The 23,908-nt window shown below is 45.1% G+C and overlaps 1 protein-coding gene across 2 annotated transcripts; it reads right to left on the bottom strand.

Moving 5' to 3' along the window:
• Window positions 1-3,917: 3,917 nt before the first annotated feature.
• GPR6 (G protein-coupled receptor 6) lies at window positions 3,918-6,373 on the bottom strand. Of its 2 annotated transcripts, XM_024248838.3 has the most exons (3): window positions 6,221-6,373; window positions 5,885-5,993; window positions 3,918-5,588 (listed from the first exon to the last, which is right to left on the bottom strand). In XM_024248838.3, exons 2-3 carry the CDS (start codon window positions 5,909-5,911, stop codon window positions 4,482-4,484), a joined length of 1,134 nt encoding a protein of 377 aa, XP_024104606.1. In that variant the 5' UTR covers window positions 5,912-5,993; window positions 6,221-6,373; the 3' UTR covers window positions 3,918-4,481. The 2 variants fall into 2 exon arrangements, with proteins under 2 accessions (XP_024104606.1, XP_009240421.2); XM_009242146.4 differs by lacking the exon at window positions 5,885-5,993.
• Window positions 6,374-23,908: the final 17,535 nt, after the last annotated feature.

Genomic DNA, 23,908 nt, shown 5'->3' with positions numbered 1-23,908 from the left:
GTTGTGAGTTGCTGGAGACTAGATTGTTCATATATTTTCTCTTGTACCTTCTACAGTCAGGCTTTTTTTCTTCTCTCTCTCTCCTGAAGCTTTTCTTGTCAAGTTCACCAATGACATTCACATGACATCATCTTTAGCCATTTTTTGAAGTTCTCATTTTACTTATTCTCTCAGCTGCATTTGAGCCAGTTGACTACTTCTTCCCCACACACTTTTTTCTTCTTTATTTTTGGGGTCACTGTACTCTTGGTTTCCTCCCACCTCACTGATCACTTTTTTTCTCCCTTGCTTGATCCTCTATTTCTTCTTGATTTCTAAATGCTGCCATTTCCTTGGGCTCAGTCCTTGGCCCTCTTCTCTTTTCTGTCTATGAGTACTCATGAGGTGACCCCTTCTAGACCCATGGCTTTACATACTACCTATAGGTTGACAAGTCCCCTATTCATTTGTCCTGCTTAGACCTTGGTCCTGAATTCCAGATATGCATAGCTAACCTCTCTGTGCCTCCATTTCCTTAGCTAAAAAGTGGAGCAACAAGAGTACTGAGCTCACAGCGTTTGTGCTGGATATTCTCTGTTTGCACCAGCAGGTCCACTTCTCACCCTTCTCTATCTGCTCAGTGCCCAGGGAAGCTGATCTGTGTGGCCTGCACCAAAGAGTTGTCTTGCTGTCTGGCTTCTGACTGAGTTTAGTTAATGGAAGCCTCCATCAAGAGGTGGGACGGAGGGAAGAGAGTAATTTATTCTCCCAGATCTCTCCCTGTCAAGCCATAGGTTGGCAGTTGCTGCCTTCATCTGTTGAAGGCCATAGCTCCTGCTGGACAGCTGAGACCTAAAGCCCTCTCTCCTGGTTCCAGTAATTGCTCTCTCTTCTTCCCCCTTCTCGCAGCCCTGCTGGTGCCAGCTCTGGGGGTGTTTCACCATTCCTTGTTGATTTCCCTTAACTATGCTCACACTTTTATAAATAGTCTTCTCATTAAACTCTCCTCAGTCACCTGGTTTGAGTGTGCCATTTGTCTCCTGCTGAGACCTAACCAGTTTAGAATTAAATAAAGGTGGTGATTACATAAGCTAATATTTGTAAAGGATTTAGAGCAGTGTCTGGCATATAGTAAGTGCTATAGAAGTGTTTTGAAATAAATAAATGAATAAACTGCACACGTGAGCTCTCTAGGTATTTAAAACTAACTTTTTAAGTTTGCCACCCTTCCTGTGTTGGTCAGCATTCTTCAGAAAAACAGGACCAATAGGATGTATATGTACATAGATATATCCTACCCATCGGATGTGCGTGTGTGTGTGTGTGTGTGCGCACATATGTGCACATGAAGACATGTATTCTAAGGAATTGTTCAATGATTATGGAGGCTGGCAGGTCCAAAATCTGCAAGGTGGGCCAGGGGGCTGACGACCCAGGGAAGTTGATGCTGTAGTTCCAGTCTCAAGACCATCTTCTATAGAACCAGGAAGAGCCAATGTTGCAAGTGGAGTCCAAGGGAAACCCACTGAAGACTTCTTTCTTGCTTGGGGGAGGCCAATATTTTCGTTCTATTCAGGCCTTTAAATGATCAAAATGTGTTTGACCAAATATCTGTGCTCCCTATTATCTGGCCAAGTTGACACATAAAATTAATCATCACATTTCCCAATGTACACCCCCCCAACCTTCAGTTTTTCCTTGCTCACTAAAGACGCCTGCATTCACTCATTTGATGAATTCCAAACTTTTTTCTTTCATGCCCCACCTCCCATCTATCCTTCAACACATTTCTAGAACCTACTACTTCTCACCATCTCCACCACTGCCATTGTGCTCCAAGCCATTGTCGTTTCTCATGGGGATTATATTTATAGGCCCCTATCTCCTGCTTTCACTCTGAGCCTCCTAGAGACTATTTTCAACGGAGAGCTAGAGTGATTTTTAAAAAATATAAACCATATCATGTCACTTTCATATCACTCAGGGTCAAAGCCCAAGTTCCTATAGTGGCCTGTGAAGTTTGAGATGATCATATCCCAGGTCCTCCAAGTTAACTGCATGCCTCTCTTCTCCTTGTTTAGCCTGTCTAGCCACATTGACCTCCTTGCTGTTACTTGAACTTGAAGGCCATGCTCCCACCTGGAAGCCTTCACACCTACTGCTTCCTCTGTCTGGAAAGCTCTTCCCTTGCATGCTCATGCATCTCATTCTCCCTTCACTGAGCTTTCCTCCTAGATGTTATCTCCTCAGAGAGATCTTCCCTGGCTGCCCTAACTGGAGCACTCCATCCCTCATCCTCCTTTATTTTCTTTGTCAGCATTTATCCTTACATGACATTATACATTTGTTTGTTTGCTTGTAGGCCATCTTCCCCACTAGAAGGTAGCACTATGGAGTTCAGAGACTTCTTGCCTGTTTTTTTTTTTTTTTTTCACGTCCATATTCCAATCCGTGGAATTGTGTCTAGGAACTCAATTGTAATAGGATAGTAGGAACTGAATAAATTTGCTTGTGTGTATTTTCCTAAGGCATAAGAGTAGTAACGACTTGTGCTGGTGTGCATATTAATTCACAGAGGGTTCAGAGCATGCCCTCATGTGTTCTCCGATTTATCCTCACATCATCCCATAAGAAAGGAAGGAGTGGAATCATCATGACTCACACCTACCAGTGGAATGGGAATGTTTAGAGCTTAAGGATTTTAGTGCCCTCTTTTGAAGATGAGAGTACTTCAAGAGAGGATACTGGATATAATTTTGTGTACCTCATGAGGTTGGAGGTATATATCTTGGAATTCTGTCTTGGAAGAATTTATTCATTTTACAAGCCTGTGCATTTTACTACAAGATCTGGCCAGCAACAATGTATTAAGTCAACATGAATTTTAAACATTTAAAATTCTTGCCACACTGGAAAAATTACAACTGAAAGTTGTGGTTTCAGGATTCACAAGTGCACAGGGAATGAGAGAAAGTTATGTTTTCGGACATCCTCGGATACTTGTTTTCCAAACCCAGTAACCAAGGGAGTAGACTAAATTGCACAGATAACACCAGTAACCTTTCGTTGTCCTGTGAATACTGCCACATGAATATATTACTCCCTTCCTGCACCCTCCCTCCCCAACCACAATGATGTAAATTTAGTATTTCAGTGAAAGTTTATGAACAATGTGCAAATGCATTTTTTTTTTACATTAAGGTTTTCTCAGGAGAATGATGCTACATAATAAACTTGCAATTGCAAGGATATGGAACCAACCTATGTGCCCTTCAACCAAGGATTGGATAAAGAAAAGGTTATATATAGATATATAGATATAGATATACTACAGAATACTACTCAGCCATAAAAAGAAGTGAAATAATGTCTTTTGCAGCAACCTGGATGAAGCTGGAGGCCATTATTCTAAGTGAAGTAACTCAAGAATGAAAAATCAAATACCATATGATCTCCCTTATAAGAGGGAGCTAAGCTATGAGGACACAAAACCGTACAGAGTGATATAATGGACTGTGGGGACTTGCAGTGGGGAGAGGTTGGGAGGGAGGTGAGGGATAAAAGATTACATATCAGGTACAGTGTACACTGCTCAGGTGACAGGTGCACTAAAATCTCAGAATTCACTACTAAAGAACTCATCTATGTAACCAAAAACCACCTGTACCCTCAAAACTATTGAAATTTTAAAAACTTAAAAAAAAATAAAGTAAGCTGCATGCTGTGGCATGCCTGTAGTCCCAGCTACTAGGGATGCTAAGGCAGGATTTCTTGGGCCCAGGAGTTCAAGGCTGCACTGAGCTACGATTGTGCCACTGCATTCAGGCCTGGGTGACAGAGTGAGATTCTATCTCAAACAAATGAAAGAGAAAGAGAGAAAGCAAGAGAAAGCAAGCAAGCAAGAAAGAAAGGAAAGAAAGACACTCATACACTTATAATTCAGCTCTCTAATGGTAATTCTATAGTCAGTCACATACCCCAAATTACATTCTTGTAATGGGTTTATTCGTGTACAAAATATGTTGTAATTTGTTGATGCATGTGCAGCAAAATATTCTATCACATACAACAAAAATACACCTTTTACTCCCTTTTCCCTGCCCTTGAAAATGGCAACACTGTTTTGGCAGTTCAGCAGCTAAAAATAAAGTGCTATAATTAAGCAGTATTGGAATGTCTTCGTTTGACAAATGTGATGTACAATTTGAGTATACAACCATATCTTTTTCTTGTTTTTTCACAGAATAGGAAGCTCCACATCCTGAACACCTCCAGAAGATACAAATATTTGTATATATATGTACACATGTATACACTGTATATGTAAAGTGCCAACAAGCCTCTTTGTCCTTGTGAGTTTGTTACATTTCTCTTTAGTCCCTTTTTCTTTCCAAAGTCAGACTCACACCATTGGGATCTCAGAGTTCGTCAGCAGACACCAAGCTTACCAAAGGCTGGCTTGTTGGGGTGTGGTGTTGGTGAGAGGACACGGAGCAAGCCCTTCAGACCTCGCTGGGGGACCTGGAACGAAAGGGCACTTTGGACTGGAAACAGCCACAGAGCAGGAGCCACAGGGCGCGCTGGATCTCCTGGTTGCGGAAGGCATAGATGATGGGATTGATCATGGAGTTGTAGGTGGCGGGCAGCAGGGTGGCGTAAGTGTAGACCGCCGGGTCCTCATGGCTGCCCACCACGCAATAGATGGCGAAGGGCAGCCAGCTGGCGCCGAAAGTGCCCAGCACCACAGCCAGTGTACCCACACCCTTTCTGGTGGCGGCGAGGTGGGGTGGCGCCAGGCAGTGTTGCTGCAGCGCGATCTGGTGTGCGTGGCGCCAGACCACCTGGCAGATGCGCACGTACAGGTGCAGCATGATGCCGAAGACCATGAAGAAGGCGGCGGAGAGCAGCACCACGTGGCTGCGCGCCAGCGGGCGCACCACGCTGCAGGCGGCGCGCTCTGCCAGGCAGTTCCAGCCCAGCACGGGCAGCAGCCCCAGGCCTAGGGACACGGTCCAGGTGGCGGCAAGCAGGATGTGCACGCCCAACAGTGTCCGGCGCGAGTAATAAGTGAGCGCGTTATACAGGGACAGGTAGCGGTCCACCGTAATGGCCAGCAGGCTGCTGACAGAGGCGGCGAAGGAGGCCACCAGGAAGCCCACCGTGAGCAGACTCACAGTCTCCGAGGGCACCACGTACTGGAACACAAAGTGCAAGATGAGGCCACAGCCCGCCAACAGGTCAGCGGTGGCCAGGCTGCCCACCAGCACGAACATGGGCGTGCGCAGCGCCGGGGTGGACGCGATGAGCGCCACCACCAACGCATTTTCTCCAGCGATCACTGTCCCCGACACGCACAGGAGCACGTCCCACGGATTCACCGCTGGCAGCAGGAGTCCCGGTGGCCCAGCCGACAGCTGCGAGGACAGCTCCAGAGACCCATTAGCTCCGCCGCCGGCTCCCAGAGCCGCCGCAGCAGGGGGTCCCCATTCGCCCGTGTCCGGCCCACCTGCTGCTGTGGCCGCCGCCGCCGCTCCTTCGGCCGCCACTACCACCACCTGGGAGTCGTTGAGCGAGGCGGCGCTCGCGTTCATCGTGGCCGGATTTGCACCCTGCATAGGGAGGGAGTGCAGGCGTCAGGTGTACACTTCAGGCTGCCAGGAAACTTCCCCACGCGTAGAGCCTCCTCTCACATTGCCCCACTTGAGTTGCCCACCCCACCCTGGGACCCCAGAGCAAATCGGGGAATCGTGGGTTAAGTGCGAACCCAAAATAAATACCTGTTGAGTGAGTGAGTGAGTGAAATGCCCACGCGGACTTCTGAGTTTTTGCAGATATACATCAGGACAACATGCACTCACATGCACAAGGATCAATTCTCCAAGGGTGCCTGTATTTGCACACGCACCCGAGTGCACCAAGCTAGGAGTGTCATCCCGGGAGAGTCCCGCCCGTGTCGTGGCGGCGCGACGAGGACATCCCCACGGAGCTGGGCAGCGGAGACGCTGTCCGCGGTGCTGAAAGCGAAGTTTCTGCTATTGCGAAGCCTGGAGCGCCATGGAGCCCAGAGACCCCTGCGAAGGGGGTCTGGGAGGAGAGACTAGGGTGTGTGTATGGGGGCAGCGGAGGGTCGGAGTCAAGGTTGGCTCCATTTCTCCTCTTTTGGAAAGACCTGTCCCCTGGCTATCTTTCTCCCCTCCTCTCCCCACATCCTCAAAGTTCCCTGGGGAACTCGGCCACTCACCTGGGGCGTCAGGACTTCTGGAAGTCGCTGGTCATGGGCGCCGAGGCGGGGCGCCGGGCTGAGCTCCCCGCGCGGGCGGAGCAGCTGCCTGCAGGAGGCGGCCGGGCCGGGGAGGAAGCGCGGGGCGCTTGTCGCTGTGCCGGCGCCGCGAGTGAGAGACACAGTTGGTGGCAGAAAAGGCGGCTGCGAGCGGCGCGCGCTGGAGATTGACAGGCAGGGCGTGGTGACGTCAGGCTCCCGGCTCCCGGTGCGAGCCCAGCACTCACTCTCCTCGCCAGCCCATCCTGTACCCTCCCCGCCGCACTCCCCCTGTCCCCAACACTATCTGAGGGTCCTAGGAGGGAGGAGAAGCCAGAGCAGCCACCTCCAGTCCACAACTTCCAGGAATGGGATGGGAGAGAAACAAGGAGAGGGAGAAAGGAGTGAAGAAGACCCTGAGACCAGGCGGCGAAGAGGGTGAGCTGGGAGGGGAGGGGTGAAGGATGAGTGGCACCTGCCGTGCAGCAAAGCCCAGCGTCAAAGATCACCGAGGGATCAGGTCAAAAAAGAAGCCCCGGAGAAGGGGGAGGTTGGGACAGGGGTGTTTGATGGGAAAGTAGCTACCTTTTAAAAAAAAAAATGCCGCTCCCGAAACAGGAATTATCTGGGAAAAGAAATTCACTTTTTTAAATTTTTATTTATTTATTTGTTGAGACAGAGTCTCACTCTGTCGCCCAGGCTGGAGTGTAGTGGCCCGATCTCCCCCTACTGCGACCTCTGCCTCCTGGGTTCAAGCGATTCTCCTGCCTCAGCCTCCCGAGTAGCTGGAATTACAGATGTGCGCGACCATACCCAGCTAATTTTTGTAGAGATGCGGTTTCGCCATGTTGGTCAGGCTAGTCTGGAACTCCTGACTTCATGTGATCCACCCGCTTCGGCTTCCCAAAGTGCTGTTATTACAGGTGTGAGCCACCTCACCAGGCCTGAAATCCAATTTTTAAAAAGGATGTTTGTGGTACATGCTCAGTTGAGTAGAGTCAGGGAAGAAATTCTCAGTTATGGGGAGCAGATAAAAGATGGATAAGACGGGGACATCTGAGGAAAACAATATCTTCTTTTGGAGGTTGCCTGTGCAATTCCTCTCTTTCCCATTATCTTTTTTGAACTCTACACAGCAGGTTTCACTGTCATCTTTTCTGCCCAATGTTTCCTGATTTCGGTAGCTGATAGTGCCCTTGGAACTTGCACTTTAATTAAAGACCAGGTCTGCATCTTGCTAGAGAAAAGGAAAACAGCAAAATGTGATTTACTTCCTTGGCTTCAGACTTTGCCCTGTTAATTAGTACCCTATAAAACAAATTACAGGACGAAAATAGTGATAACTCAGCTGCACCAGACTTCAGTAGGCAGGAGTTTTATTTTCAGCCCAGATAAACCATCCTTTTGTTTTAAAGGTGTTTTGTTTTGTCAGTAAGATACGAGTATTAGTCTTCTTATTCTCTTTCTTCTTCCAGAATGTGCAATAGCTGTACTTGGGCAAGAGCTAAAATAGTTGATGCCACCTGAGGTTCTAAAATAGATGATTGCACGTTGGCATGATGGCATTGCACAGAGGCCACAGCCATAATTTTCAGGGACTGCATGGTCTGGGAAAAGTGGAAATTGGCAACATTTGTTGCTAGTGCTCCCCCTACTTCTCCCTGTGGACCCTTTCCTCCCTTCCCTTTGCCTCTAGCTCCAAAGAGGGGAAGAAAGATACTCAGACTGTCCATGGGTTGGAGGATAAGTTTACCCTAGGTTGCTGCCTTTAAACATGACTCCCAAGTCCAGACTATTCCTGCCTCAATGCAGCCAACTTAATTACAAGAACAAAAGACATATGACAGTTCAATTCTTTGGTGCAATAGCTGATGTTGGACATAAAGTGAGTTTACACACAATTTATCCATTTGGGGAGCTTTAAAAAATCCACACACCACTATTTTCTTGAACCCAAAACTTGGGTAACTTCTAAATTTCTGAAAAGAACCATTTTGTGTTTCAGTACAAGATTGTCATCTAAGAGTCAAGAAGGTTATTTCAGAGCTGTCAAGTGAACCTCAAACCACTGTAATAGCATGTTAACTGAGGAGTTTCCAAATGATCAGATAAAAGCCCAAGGGGAGGAGAATCCTCCTTAATGTCTAAGTATGTTCCATTTTCACATGCCACAATGAGGCAGAAAGTATGAGGTTAAAATTGAACCTACCACAGGATCTCTGAATATCCTTAGGCTTCAACATTACCAAGAATGGATTTCTCAGTGATTTCCAGAGGAAGACAACACATGTAGAATCATGTACATAAATGCTGGTTGAGGATTTGTAGACTGACTTTGAGTGATGCCAATCTGTGGTTACCTCTCTTGGATGCTAGACTAGGTCCTGGGCAGACAGAGCATGTTCTTTCAAACTCCTCCTTATCTCCCCCATATCCATCCATATTTTGGAAGGTAGAAGATGGGAAAGCAAAATGTGTCTGTTTCGTCAGTTATGGATGGAAATTAGATGGACTTCTTTACTTGCCTTGCCTATAGCTACTTTATAAGCACCTGCCCTTCCAATGGTCTCCTAAAGTGTTCAGCCTGTAAACCACATGAAATTTTCCACACACACCCTAGTATATAGGAGGAGATTGACACCTCACCTGAAGCTAGATACGATCAGCCATCCTTTGCTGGGCTAGTGACCAAATCCTTTTCTGTTGAAAATTTGAACTAAGAAACACGTTAACAATGGTGAGTCAGTGTTGGGCTATGGACATGAAAGACAGTGATAAATTAGAGCTGAACCACTTGTGTGTTTGACCTTGTGTGAAGTGTTTAATCAGAGAAAGCCAACTGCACTGGAAGAATGAAGCAGATGTGTGAAGAGGAACAGAGATGAAGAAGATCAAACGACCTAGAGGTGAAAGGAGTGACCTCAGTCCCTGAGTGTCTGGTTCCTGGCTCTGGGAGCCCAAATCCCTTGATGCCTTGGAATTACCTTTTGGGTCTCTACCACAAACCTTCCTAATCTTGCGCTACCTTGAATGGTTTCTATTCTGTGAATCCTTGATCATTGACTGAAACATACAACCAAATGTATTGTTCATCCACCAGCTTGTCTGGTTTTGTTTATGTTTTGGGGTCTTCAGAGTTTGGCTCTGATTGGTAGCCACAGATTAAATTCATTATTGCCAACCCTTTGACCAACTCATCACAGGCTGAGGTGCCTTGCTTCTTTCTGTTCTAGCACTATTTAAGCATAAACATGAGGAAATTTTCTTGTCTGAGGCTAAGCCCAGGAATCATAGCCTTTCAACCACAATCTTTCTTTCTCTAGCTTCCTTTGGTATCTCATTCCCATCTCAGCCTAAGCTAGCAGTTCTCAATCCTGGCTGTGTATTAGAATTACATAGAAAGGTTTTTAAAACTACCCATCTTTGAATCCCTCACCCAGAAATTCTGATTCATTTTGTCTGGAGTGGGTATTTTCTAAAGACCCGAAAGAAAACTCAGGGTTGAGAACACTCATCTAAACAATCCCTTTTAGTGTGTAGTGAAACTCCTGAAACAGTGGATATCTTTTTGGAATAGTTGCAATAAAGAAATTTCAGTGAGAATCCAGCTCTAAATCATTCAGTGTAATTTCAGGTTTAGCACATTCACTACATCTCCTCTGCAGACCTTTAATTTTCCATATACACACAGAACCTCCTTCCTCTCTCAAGATAAAGGCTGGCACATGGTTCTCTCTTGGCCCTGATGAATTCAATAGCCCCATTAGGGAGCACTAAACTCTGCCTCTGGTTCAGGTTGCCCCGAACCCTTTATTCTGCTGTAGGTTTCAAGATACCTCGGCATTTGCACCCTTGCTCTGTGCTGATCTCACAGTTGCCTCCCAGGTGTGCTCTCTCCTGGCTCAAGTCCTTGCAAATCAATTCTGTTTTATAATATCAGGACTGCAGCCAGCCAAGCTGTCCAGAACCTTATAAAACTACGTTGGAAAGACCCACACTGGCAAGAAATTCCGGTCTCTCTGTCGGTCTCTTTCTTTCTCTCTGGGCATCTGCATGCGCATACACACACACACACACACACACACACACACACACACACACATGCTCCCTGTTCTTGATTCTTGGGGATAAGCAATATAGTGTTCAACTGGGAAGTGTAAGTCTATCTGGTGGTACCCAGGTGCTTGTGCTGACATCTCAGGAAGACAGCAAGTGCTTGGTGAGATGTATGAAGCTGTTTATTAAGAAAGATTGTTGCTACAAGAGACAGAAATCACAAAGGGCCACTGAATACACTACATTGTTTGTCCAGATCCATGGTGTTGGATGGAGTGTAATCTTTTGGGGACACATGCTGAGGAAGATGAATTCTATTAAAAATATCTCCTTTCCTTCTGTTTCTTCTTGTCCCCAGGGGTGCCCCTCATCCTCAGGCATCAGTGTTCTATGGTACCTACTTCTTCAGCATGTCCAGACACATCGGGGATATTCCTACCTCCCTCATACCAGGTGTGCAGTCCCCACCCCAAAGGGCTCCTATCCTAGAAGGTCAGCATCAACTGATATTCCCCACAAATTTAGATAAGGAGCAAAGCACCATTATTATCATCACATGTCCACAGGATGCAGAACACTGCAGGAAAGTTGAGATTTGGGGTTTAATTCACTTAATGAACATTATTTTGCATGAGAAATAAATCATAACATTTAAAGGCATATGTATTTTTTTCATAAAGAGTGAAAATAACTTTATTGAGTTTATGAAGGAATGTATACTATTACAACTTAGAGCACCAACTTTACTGATTATGAGAATGTTAATGAGAAAGTTGTTTCTAGTAGTGTAATTAGTGTCTTTGAAAATGAACACAGAGGCAGTCTTCCAACCTGCCATGCCCTCCATTTTCTTTTCTCTCTCTCTTTTTGTGTTTTAATCTGTATTTCCCTGATAACATGTAATGTGGAGCATCCTTTCAGATGCATATGTACCACGAGGATATCTCTTTGGTGAGGTGTCTGTTAAGGTCTCTGGCTCCCCCCACCCTTTTTTTTTTTTTTTTTTTTGAGAAAGAGAGACAGTCGTACTGTGTCACCTAGGCTGGAGTCTCTGTCTCTCTCTCTCTCTCTCTTTTTTCAAAAAAAAAAAAGGTTCGGGGGTATATGTGAAGGTTTGTGACATGTGTAAACTCCTATCACAGGAGTTTGTTGTACAAATTATTTTATCACTCTGGTGTTAAGCCCAGTACTCAATAGTTGTCTTTTCTGCTCCTCCCCTTCCTCCCACCCTGCATCCTCAAATGGACCCTACATGTTCAAAGTGCTTTGAAGCTCATTCCATACTATTTCATTTTATTCTTTGAGACAATTACATGGAGTTTGAGGTTATGATCTTTGCAGATGGGATAACTGAGGTTCAGAGAGGTGAAGTTGTCCACAGGTACACAGGGCACTAGCAGGAGACTTGAGCCTTGATCTGGTTCATTTCACCAGCGTCATACTTACTAAGGGCTGCTGTTTGCCAGGGACCATGACAGGTCCTGGAGCTGTTGATGGAAAGAACAGGATGGTCCTCTCCCTCACCCTTCCCTGGCATGGCCATCAGGCCCCCAGTAGCAGGTTTGCCTCTCTTTCTGTCCCTATCTGGGCCAAGAGGGAAAGTGAGGCCTGATGAACCATGCAAAATGGAGCAGCACTATCATCAACTCTGGCCTCCAGGACACTGGGCACGTGGTCAGGGGTTCCCCATGTGGTGGGAAAGGTGCCTCCCCTTCCCACAGTTCTCAGCTCCCCTCAGTTTCCCTGAAGGGCAGGTGAGCAGGGGCTTGGGGTTGAGTAATTCAAAAAACGTTCCTCTCCATTTCTAGCATAGACTTTTCCCTACCCCACCTTACCCCAATGTTTCTGCTTTGTATGAAAAGAAAGGCCACTCTTAAACTGGATAGCAAAATTAAGCCAGTTAAGGGCTGCCCAGCACCTGTTTAATCAGACAAATCCATTGTGTACATGAGACTGACAATCTTGTGGGGAAGCAAAAACAAATGTGGATCAAAGTGTGCAACAGTATGTAGGCAGACTCAAAAACTCAAAGAGGATTTACTGCGGATAGATGGATCCAGGATAATGGAGGTTGAATTTTATAACTTCAGTATTACTATGAGCAGCATTTGATAGACTGTTTTCTGTTTGCAAGGTGTTTTTTTAAATGTATTGCTTTGAACAATTAAAGAGAATTTTGAAAGAAAATCATTTCCCAATATTCCCATCAGCTAAACGAGATTGCTTCGCCCCCACCACCACCCCAAGACTGTAGACTTTTTGAAAGGATGGATCAATTCTAATTAATCTTTCCATTACTATTATCTGGCACAGAGTAGGTGCTAAATAAATGTCTCTTGAATTACTATTTCCAAAATTTATCCACATGCATATGTATTTCATGTAGATTTATTGCATAGTGTGCAGTGTACTATACATACAGTTTACAATTCAAATTTTCACTTAGTAATAAATGGCATGTTGTTAATATTTTTCTTTTCTTTTCTTTTCTTTTTTATAGAGATGGGGTCTCGCTATGTTGCCCAGGCTGGACTCAAACTCCTGGCTCAAGTGTTCTTCCTGCCTCAGCCTCCTGAGTAGCTGGGATTACAAGCATGCCCCACCACACCCAGCTCTTTATTGTCAATCTTTTCTATGTTGCATTGTAATTGTGTTTTTATACTTTGCCTAGCCATTGATTCAATAAGCATTTATTGAGTGCTAACTATATGCTATACATTGTGCTAGAAAATGACGCCAAAATATTGTCTGTATTCAGAGACAAGTAAACAGATTTTATGAGGACAGTATAATGCATGTTATAAAAGATGTGAATATAAGGGTAATGAAGACACTCAGAAGACTTTCATCCAGCCTGGAGGAGTCAGAGAAGGCCTCTCAGGGGAGGTGACACCTGATTTGAATCTTAAAAGATGAGTAACTGTTATCTATGTAAGGAAGACACGGAAGTGTTCCAGGCTGAGGAAGCTGCGTACCCAAAGGCTTGCAGTTAAGGAAGCCTGGCACAGGGCACTGAGACTGTGGGTAGTTAATTCTGGCTGGCCAGGAAGACAAAAGGACAGAAGCAGAGATACACCAGGTAGGTGGAGACAATTCATGAAAGGCCTTTTATGGCATAGCGGTAGTTGGATTTTACATTGAAAGTAATGGGGAATCAGTGCCAGATCTCCTTAAGAAGGAATGGTTGATAAAATCAAACTTGGGATCCTCTAACAATTTATGAAGGCCCTACCAACAACTGTATGGAGAATGGATTAGAGAAAGGTAGGAGTGAAGTCAGGCAAACCTGTTAGGAGGCTGTTACAATGATCTACTAAAAAAAGGATTATGAAAACTTAATGGAGGGTTGTAACAGAGGGGACTGGAGTAGTTCATGAATCCTTCAGATATTTTGGACTTATATTAGTTAAAGTATGTCTAGTTGCCGTGAAAGATAGTTTCAAAAATCTTGGTGGCATAAAGTACTAGGGGATTTTTTCTTACATGAAATTCAAAGCAGACCTTTCTGCCAGGCAGGCAGCCTTTCACATGGTCAGTCTGGGGCCCCAGCTCCTTTTATCTTACAGCCCTGGGCTCCTCTATGATCTTGGAGTTTCCCGCATTTACAACGTTAGCATTTCACCATTCTGGTGGTTGGGGCATGAGCTTGGGGAAATCCACTTGGAGTATTTTATGGGACATGCCTGGGGAGAAAAATACAGATAAAGGGAGAAAAGGTGTCAAGGATGTCTCCCAGTTTTCAGATATGGTCAGGAATGGGGTTGGGGAGGAGCTAAATGGTTCATGCAATTGTGGACATATGGAGTTTGAGGAAGGGCAGCCAGGCAAATGCCTCCAGTAGGACATTGAATACCAGAGTTGCTCTGAAGCTCAGCAGAGTTGAGACTGAAAAAACAGAGTAGGGTATCATATAATAATAATAATAATAATAATGAGAAGAAGAAGAAGAAGAAGAATAGCTAGCATGCATTGAATTTGTACCATTTACTAGGTATGCTGCTATGGGGTGGGTTCTGTTATTATCTCCATTTTACAGGAAAGAAAACTGATGCTTAAGAGGTGGAACAACTTTGCCACATGTTTGTAAAGTGAGAAAGTCAGAATTTGAATCCCACTTGTCTGACTCCAGTTGAAGAGAGTTGATGAACCTAGGTGAAGAGGACCAGTGACAGTCCCTTTGGGAATACTGTTTTTACAGGATGGGTAGAGGAAGAGGTAACCACAAAGGATGTTGAGAAGAGCAGTGAGAAAGGCAGGACATATGATGGAATCTCAGCCTCAGTGAGGGAGACGAGACTGTGGGAGACAAGAGAGTGGGCTGTGGGAATCAAAGGAAGAGCAGTTTCAGGAGAAGGAGAGTCAAAGTACACCCTGGGAGGCTAAATGAGCTAAGGTCAAGAGGGAAAAACTATTCACTAAACACAGCAACCAGGATGTTGGTGGCCTTGCTGAAAGCACAGGGCAGCCAGGCTGAAGTGAATGGGTGTCAGTGAGGGGTGAGAAAGGTCAGTGAAGGTGCCTCTAACAAGAAGGTGGGCTTAAAGTGGGAGGGAGCAATAGGGCAGTAGCTAGATAGAGATGTAGGTACAAGGGAGCACTTTCCTTGAAAATGAAAGTGACAAGAAGGAAAAAGAGACAGCCAAGAGGCTGAGGTTGATTTCTGGGAGAGGAGGTAATTGAGGGAGTGAGATGGTGGGGAACAAAGATAGGGAAGGTCTGCAAGACAGGTGGAGAGATTAACCTGAGAAAGTGGGCAGGGGCAGAAGGATGACAAACACAGATGGGGCCACACATGATTGATACTTAGGGGGCCAGAAAACCAAGGGATTGCCTCCTAATTCATTGCACAATGTGGGGATGAAGATATCAGATAAATATGAGATGGTAAATGGAAGGATTATTTTGATGGCTGCACAATATTACATTGAGGACACGGGGCAACATTTAATTCACCATTCCCCTACTGTTCGACATTTAGATTGCTTGTATTTTTGCTGTTGTAGATAACCCTACAAAGATTACTTTCATACACATAATTATTTTTATTTTGCGTGATTATTGACGTGAAAATTGTCAGCCAAAGAGCAGAAACATTTTCACGGCTCTTAAAATGCACTGCCAAATTGCTTTTCAAAATGATTGTAATAATTTACAATGACAATAGCACTCTGTGAACATAACAGCTTCTCTGCAGCTTTTCCAGCACTGGGTTTTATTATTTTAAAATAATTTTTCAATCTAATGGGCAAAGTGGTACCTCATTAAAAATTTAAATTACATTTATTTGACTAATATTTATTTGACTACCAATAACATTAAATATTTGTCTTTTTTGTAAGACAATTTCAGTTTCCTCTTATTTGAATGATCTATTCTTTACCCCATCTGTTAGGACCTAATGCTGTACTTGTAGAGCTGATGAAGTCCTCTGTAGATAGTAATGCTTTGTATGTCCAATTTGAGGGATTTTTTTTCATTTTTCCTTTCTAACTTTAGTTTTGATTGTCCTGGAAATTGCATTTTTATAAAGGTGATTTTAAAAGATAATGTCCACTGAGGCTTCTAGCCTCAGAAAGACACATCCATGGCTTTACAGTGGAGCTTTTCTGTCATTTATTAGAGAAGACAGAGGACCAAGAACTTCTGGGGAGATCAAAGGTTCTGGAAGGGGGCGGGTCCAGAGGCAGGCTGCAGTCTCCACCTGACTGCCCAGAGGCTGACTCTGCGGCCAAGGCCTGTACAATTTATCCAAGCAGGTTGTTAGCACATCAGGACAGAGGAGACTTTGGGCAGCTGGGAGACCATAGCCCCCAAGTTCTGGCACAGAGTTCTCTAAGAAGGTCAGAGGCTAGAACCTCAGCTGCAAGAAAAGCCAACAGGCTCTGCACAACTGGACAGCCCAGCCCAGCAGGAGCAAGGTGAAGAAGACCAACCCAGAACAAGTGGCATCCAGGCAGGATACAGTCTGCTGTGAACTGAGCAGAGAAAAGGCCGTAAACAGAAAAATGGCTACACGAGAAAAGGAAAAGCATGGGGAGAGGAATGTCACAGTGACTTAATCCCTTGCCAAGGGCCAGGCACAATGCAGGGCACTCTGTGTGCATGGTTTGACCCAGCCACGCCCCTATGGGACCATATTTATTATTCCATTTTTGTTATTCTCTCCTATGTATTATTGATCACACAAGAAAACAGAGGCTCAAAGGGGTTAAATAACATTCAGTATTACACAGTTCATTAGAGATAGAGTCCATCTGGTTCTCAAATTTGCACTTCCTTAAGAAAAAAAGGTCTCAGCTCTGGAAAGGAACCCACGGTGTCGCTGGCTTCAGTGCAATGCAGGAGCTGGGAAAGAGGCCGCAGTGGGAGCAGTGAGCTGATCGCAGAGGGGGCTGCAAGTTCAGTAGAGAAGGTTAGATTTGGTGCAAGAGGAAGCAGGGAACCACAGGAGAATTCTCAGCCGAGTTGATTTGAATTGATGCTTTAGGAAGACAGCAAGGGAGTGGTAAGCAGAAAGAAAGATGTTTTCCTGTGACACATTTGTGAGGACCAAGTCAATAAAGCAGGCCTACTAAATGAGAGCACACAGGAACTGAGATTTCTTAGTTGCCGCTAAGATAAGTCACCACTCTGCATGCTTATCTGAAATGTAATCCTCTGAGCTTTTGAGAAGGATTCTAAGTCCTAGGAGAAGTTGCTAAGGGAATAAAGCCCTAAGTATCATAAACAGCAGAATTCATAAAATAATTTTCCCGAAATATCAGGAGCTCAATTCTTCAGCCAACACTAGCAGCACTTGAAGGTTTGGCTGGAGAAAGGGAGGATACCAGCATTAATTCGTACTCTCTTTCCCCCTCCACTTTTCCTTCCCAGGGACAGAGAGGTGAGTCCCACCAGAAGTCCATCCTTTACACCTGCATTCTCAGTGGTTTCACCACTCCCCCATGTGTTCCTTGAGCCAGGGACCCTGCCCTCTCATAGGTTCTCAATTCCTCCCAGCTTTTTGCATGATGTGAAATGGTCTCCTTGGACCCCTGAACTGTATGATGCATCAAGCAAGTATTAGTAAGTGTCTTGGATAACATGCTTATTTTATTAGGTCGAATCATAGATTTTTCTTTTGAGCTTTTTAAAAAAGAATAGATATTTATACATAGTCATAAAAAGACATTTGCAAAATGCAAACAAAAAAGTGCATAAGGTATTGACTCAGTTTTGTAAAAGAAATTATATGTACACACACACACACACACACACACACACACACGCTACATATTACAATGTTAACTGATTCAGTGATTACCTCAGGGTGGAAGCTTTTTTTTTTTTTTGAGAGCGGGGGTCTCACTGTCACCCAGGCTGGAGTGCAGTGGCACAATCACAGCTCACTGCAGCCTTAACCTCCCAGGCTCAAGTGATCCTCCTGCTTCATCCTCCTGAGTAGCTGGGACAATAGGCTCATGCCATCATGGCCAGCTAATTTTTGTAGTTTTTGTAGAGATGGGGTTTCACCATGCTGCCCAGGCTCCCAAGGCTATTTTTAATCCTTTAAAAACTGTGTTGTAGAAACTAATAGCTATCTTCTTATATCCACTCTCTTTATCCTATAGTAATAGACCCCAAATTTTAACTGGCACATGGTCACTTAGAGTAAATACCATGTGTCTACACCTCTCTTGCAGCTAGGTGTGCTCACATAACTAAGTTCTGATCAGTAAGATGTACATGCACGTGAGGCACGTCACCCTCCAGAAAGTGCTCTTGAAAGAAAGGGGCATGCCCTTCCCCTTCCTGTTTCTTTGGCTGGAATGTCAGCATGATGGCTGGAACTGGAACAGCCATCTTAGACCCTGAAGTGGAAGCCATATGCTGAAGGTGTTGGAGAAACAATAGAGAAGAAGCCTGTGTCCCCAATGACGATGCAACCACAATGCCAGCCCTGGACATTCTATATATACATGAGAGAGAATTACTTTCCCCGTTCTTTCTTGTTTAAGTCACTACTATTTTGAGTTTCCCACCACTTGACAGCTGCACCAAATCCTAGCTAATACACTTTTATATATTTAAAACCCGCAAAATACAGAGGGATATACTGAGAATTCAAGACCAAGTCCTGTACATGGAATGATTTTTCTGGTTACAACATTTTTCACTGAAACCACTTGTGCCAAGTTTCACTCATCTCTGCCCTTAAATTGCATCAAATCAGCAGTGAACACCATGTTCAGTTTTTTACAGAAAGAACTCATTGTCCCATCTCTGGTTCATGGACTATCTCCATTTTAATTCAAAGGACTTCACAACTTTCCCAGGAATAAGATATTGATTGTGGCTCCACTGTGATGATTTTGGGTTCTTTGTGTTAGGCTTCTAGATTACTGGAGACACTGTAGGTCAGCAGGCCCCAAACTTTTTGGCACAAGGGACCAGTGTCGTGGAAGACAATTTTTCCACAGACCAGAGACAGGAGGATGGTCTCAGGATGAAACTGTTCCACCTCAGATTATCAGGCATTAGATTCTTATAAGGAGCACACAACCTAGATTCCTTGCATACACAGTTCACAATAGGGTCCGCTCCTATGAGAATCTAATGCTGCTGCTGATCAGACAGGAGGCGGAGCTCAGGCGGTAATGCTCGCTTGCCTGCCACTCACCTCCTGCTGTGTGGTCTGGTCCCTAACAGGCCATGAATCAGTACCAGCCCAGGGGTTGGGGACCCCTGCTGTAAGCTGAAGCAAAACCAAAGTCGCGATGGTCAAGGCAGCACTTTTCCTGCTCAAATGAGCTGCTTCTATCAACATATTGAGACATCTGTGACGGTCAAGAGGGAAGCCAGAGTAGGTGTGTGTGTGGTGCAGCTGTGTGTTATACATTATTTGTGTGGGTGTGTTATGCTCATGTGTGATATTGCTGTTTGGGGAATGCAGATATATTCTTGAGGTGTGGGTGTTCATATGTTTTGGGGGCATATGTTTGCCAAACCTGTGTGCTAGGTAGGGTGTGTATGTGGAAATGTGTATTGTGCATTGGGTCACATAGATATGTGGGTGTGTGAATGCATATTAAGTAGGTATGTGTTTGCAGTGTCTGTATGTGCGTGAGTGCATGCTCGCACATGCAGGTGTGTTATATGACACTGACAGGTTATATGATAGTGACAGGAGATACCTGTGGTAATGAGTCCTAAAGAAGATTGCAGTTGATTTAGAAGCCATGCTAGAATTAGTCATATAGGGAAACCTCCACCTCTTCCACACCTCCTCATACATTTCTAAATCTCGGGCATCTCCATTCATTCCTAATAATAATGCAATGTTTACATTACACTTGGTTATCTAGACTGTAGGAGACTATCTGCAATTTAATTTTAAGTTGGCTTCAATTCAGCTGGTACTTTTGCTCTTTCAAATGATTAGAAGTCATTTAATTATTTTTAGCATTTTAAATTGTATTTTATTATCTTTTTGAGACAGGGTCTCACTCTAGTTGGCCAGGCTGGAGTGCAATGGCATGATCATGGTTCAAAGCAGCTCGAACTCTTGGGCTCAAATGATCCTCCTGTCTCAGCCTCCTGAGTAGCTAGGACTATAGGTGTGTGCCACCATGCCCAGTTAATTTTTTTGTAGATATGGGGTCTTGCTATGTTGCCCAAGCTGGCATTAAACTCCTAGCCTCAAGCGATCCTCCTGCCTCAGCCTCCCAAAACACTGAGATTATGTGGGTGTCCCACTGCACCCAGCTTTATTTTTTTTTAATGAATTATTTCCAAGAATTTGCTTACAGTTTGAAGGGAAAATTATCCTGAAACATAAGGAATACTTAATAAAATAAGAGAGAGGTAGCAGATAAAGAAAACAAATGTCAATGAAGCATAGTGTTGATATTTTAGCTATTCTCACATTTGGTATGAAAAATATTGTTCAGAACCCCAGGCATCCATAGTATATCCCCACAAGGAATCCAGCATCTTTTGCTTGTCGACTCACTCATTACACACTGGCTGTTGCTCCTAAGCAGGTCTAGGTTAACAAGAACCATCTAAAAGGAGGTGAACCCCACTCCTGTGAGAATATTTACATATTCCATCTCTAGGCACGTAGAGATTTCTGATTCCTCAGGACTGTACTGCCCTCCTGAAGCCTCCCCAGCACAGAACACGAAGGTGTTGTGGCCTTGGAGGTTCCTGTGGAGGGAACGCCTATTTCTATGCTGTGGCAGAAGGCCAGGCAGCTTCCAGGTGATGCTGGTGAGCATTCACTTGGGGGTGTGCTTGCCACTTTGAGAAACGGGCCTGGGCATAATGTAGGTGGGGAGGTGAGCCCTAAATTGGAGCCTAGCCTGGGAGGGTTCTTGACTTCACCAGGAAAGAATTTGAGGGTGAGCTGGTGGTGTTAGACAGCAATCTTTGTTAGAACTGGCACTGCTCTTTGCAGAGTAGAGCTAACTCACAGGCAGTGTGCCCAGACTCTGCACTTGTGTACTTATACCCAGTTTTAATTACATGCAAAATAAGGGGCAGGTTATGCAGAACTCTCTAGAAAAGGGGTGGTAACTTTTGGGTTATTGTTATGGAAAGAGGCTGTAAATTGTCATGGCACTGCTGGGAGTGTCTCATGCCAATGAGGAATGAGAGCAACTAGAGGTTGCTTTAAGCACCATCTGCTGGTTGTGCCCAGTTTCATCACTTCACCAGCCTGAGACTGGAAAATCAGTCCTGTGGGTCTCCTACCTCAGGCAGGCCTTGAGAGTCTCTAGAGCCTGCTGTCCTGCCTGGCTGGTTTTGGCTACATCTGAGAATGCGCCCAGAATGTAAATATGGCATCATTAGCATGGTTATTATGCACATAGTGCAATGATGAATAGATTATTGCCAATATCTTATTTATTTTAATGCTTTATTTTATTTTTGACACATAACAATGATACATATTTATGGTGTACATAGTGATGTTTCTGTACTTATAATGTATGATGATCGGGTCAGGGTAATTAGCATATCCATCATCTCAAACATTTATCATTTATTTGTGTTGGGAACACTCACTATCCTCCTTCTAGTAATTTGAAACTATATAACATATTATTGATATCTATAGTTATCCCACAGTGGTATAGAACACTAGAACTTATTCCTCCCATCTAGCTGTAATTTTGTACCCATATTTTAAACTGAGGTTTAAAGTCCCTTGTCCAAGCTTACACATGTAGTAAAGGTCCGTGTTGGGATTTGAACCCAGGCAATTTGGTTTCGGAACTCTACCCTTAACTCCTGCTCCTTCCTGAAAACTTGCAACATGGACCACACAGGAGCCAGGTGGAGATGGGGTTCTATCAACCCACAAACTTGATGCCCGTTCTGAAAGGCTTAGCTCATGAGCAAGAGAGGCCAACAGCCTGGCCTCTTGGAGCAATGTTGCTATTTTTATTAGGAGTAATCTTGCAAGGTGAAGAAAATTCTCTCTTTCTAAAAAGTGTTTCAAATGTTGACTGGTGGTGTAGAAAGGGAGAAACATGGCCCTCTATGGGGGGTTTCTCTCGGATCTCCCAGGTAATGACAGAATCCATCAGGATGTCATGCGGGCTCCACTTTCAAAAAAACAACCAGAAACTGGCCACTTGTCACCTCCTCCATGGCTAGCCCTTGCCCACCTTCCTTCCATTCTCAATGCTGCATACAGACAGAGCATTGCTGAGGTGGAAGTCAATTCTGTTTCTCCTCTGCTCAAAGACTTCTGAGGCTCGCATCCCGCCAGGCCCTGCAGTGGCCGTGCAGGCTCGCCATGGTCTGGCCTGCCTCTCTTCTCTCCAAACATAGCTGCCACTTTCCTTTCCCTCCCTCCACTCCTGGCACACGGGTCTCTTTGTTCTTCCTCCAACACAGATGTGCACACTCCCCAGCATGGGGCCTTTGAACTGGCCACTCCCTCAGCCTGGAATGCTGTTCCAGTAGACATCACAATGAACTCCCTCACTTCCTCAGAGTCTTTGCTCAAAGCCACCTTCTTGACGAGGCCCTCTGTGACGACTCTATTGACAATTGCAACTCACCCTGCCCCATGGCTCTCTGCAGTCGTCTTCCCCACTCTGCCTCTTCCCCGTGCTCCTTATCAGATTTAACATGCTATATGTTAGTCATTTATTATGTTTCTTGTTCAATGTCTCTCTCACAAACACTAGAACTTAAGCTCTTTGAGGGCAGTGTTCACTGTATTGTTTACTGATGTATCCCAACTGCCTAGAACAGGGCCTGACACACACCATGTGCCCAGAAAATATTTTCTGAGTCAATGAGGAGAGTGCCTGCAGCCTGCAAACCTGCTCATCTGTGGGTTTGGGGCTCTGGGGAGATTTCAGGAAGCCTGTCAAGGTCCCAATGAGCTATGGTCCAGGGCTGGTGGAGGGAAGGGCCCATAAAGCTTCCTGGGCTCCAGGGGGAAGCCCTGTGTGCTCTGCTGGTTTGGCTGAACCATTGCTGCATCTGTGCAAAAGCGAGTGGCTTTATTGTGGTCTCACACTGCATCTGGACATTTTTTGAAATAAATGTACTAAGAACAGGAAATTGTTGGCAAATGCCATTTTGACTTACTCATGCAGACTGCCTTAGAGGAGGGAATATACGTCAAGTGTTTAGCATGGTGCTCGGCACACTTGAAGTGTCTGTAAAGGTCAGTTGTGGTTACCATTATCTACCTGTCTATAAAAGGAGGGAATCCTGGCCACTGCCATGAGCTTTCCTTCCTGTTTTTCCAAAGCAGCTCCGTTTCTGCCTCCTGCCTTTGGCGCAAGGCTTGGGCTCAGACATCAAGTGCTATCTAGGAAGTGACTTAGCTGGAACGTACTGATGTAAACCTGCCAGTCCGTGGAGGGAGACACCAGCCTGCAGCCAGAAAGCAGGACTGCTGAATATCGCCTCTGTGAGAGCTCAAAGGAAGCGTTGGGCAGATTGCCCTCCGGTTCAGGGGCCTTCTAACAGCCTCAGAGACGGAAGGGAAAGTAAGCCAATTTCTTTAGCAGCCATAGATTTTACCACTTTAATATACCCCTCCCTCCAGACCGTCTCTAGGTATCAGACCAAATGGCTAGGCAGTCCATCCAACTTAACCTCTTCTTTCTCCTAACTGTCTGCCTCATGCACTGGCCGAGGCCCAGCTCTGAGGTTGCAGGAGTAGCCAAGAGATCCATTTCCACAATATTTCCAGTTGATAGGGGTGTGTTTGTTTGTTTGGCTTAAAATAACACAAATTTGTTGTCTTGCAGCTCTTCCACCAAAGTCCCACATGGGTCTCACTGGGCTAAGGTCAAGGTATGGGCAGGGCTGCATTCCTTTCAGAGGCTCTAGTGGAGAATCGATTTCCTTGCCTTTTTCAGCTTCTCGAGTCTGCCTGCATTTCTTGCCTCCTGGGCCCTGTCTCCATCTTCAAGACCAGGAATTTCTCATCCTTCCAACCATTCTTCTGTGGTCACATCTCCCACTGACGACAGCCAGGAAAGGTTCCCTGCTTTCAAGGAACTGGGTAATTAGGTGCCCCCCACCCTGCCCCGGACAATCTAGGACGCTCTCCCTATCTCAGGGAACTTAATCATATCCTCAACATCCCTTTTGTTATGT

The sequence above is a fragment of the Pongo abelii genome, chromosome 5 (assembly GCF_028885655.2).
Source record: "Pongo abelii isolate AG06213 chromosome 5, NHGRI_mPonAbe1-v2.0_pri, whole genome shotgun sequence".
NCBI classification, from domain to species: domain Eukaryota; kingdom Metazoa; phylum Chordata; class Mammalia; order Primates; family Hominidae; genus Pongo; species Pongo abelii.
The sequence above is the reverse complement of the archived record's forward strand: the minus strand, read 5'-3'. Positions and strand labels throughout refer to the sequence as shown.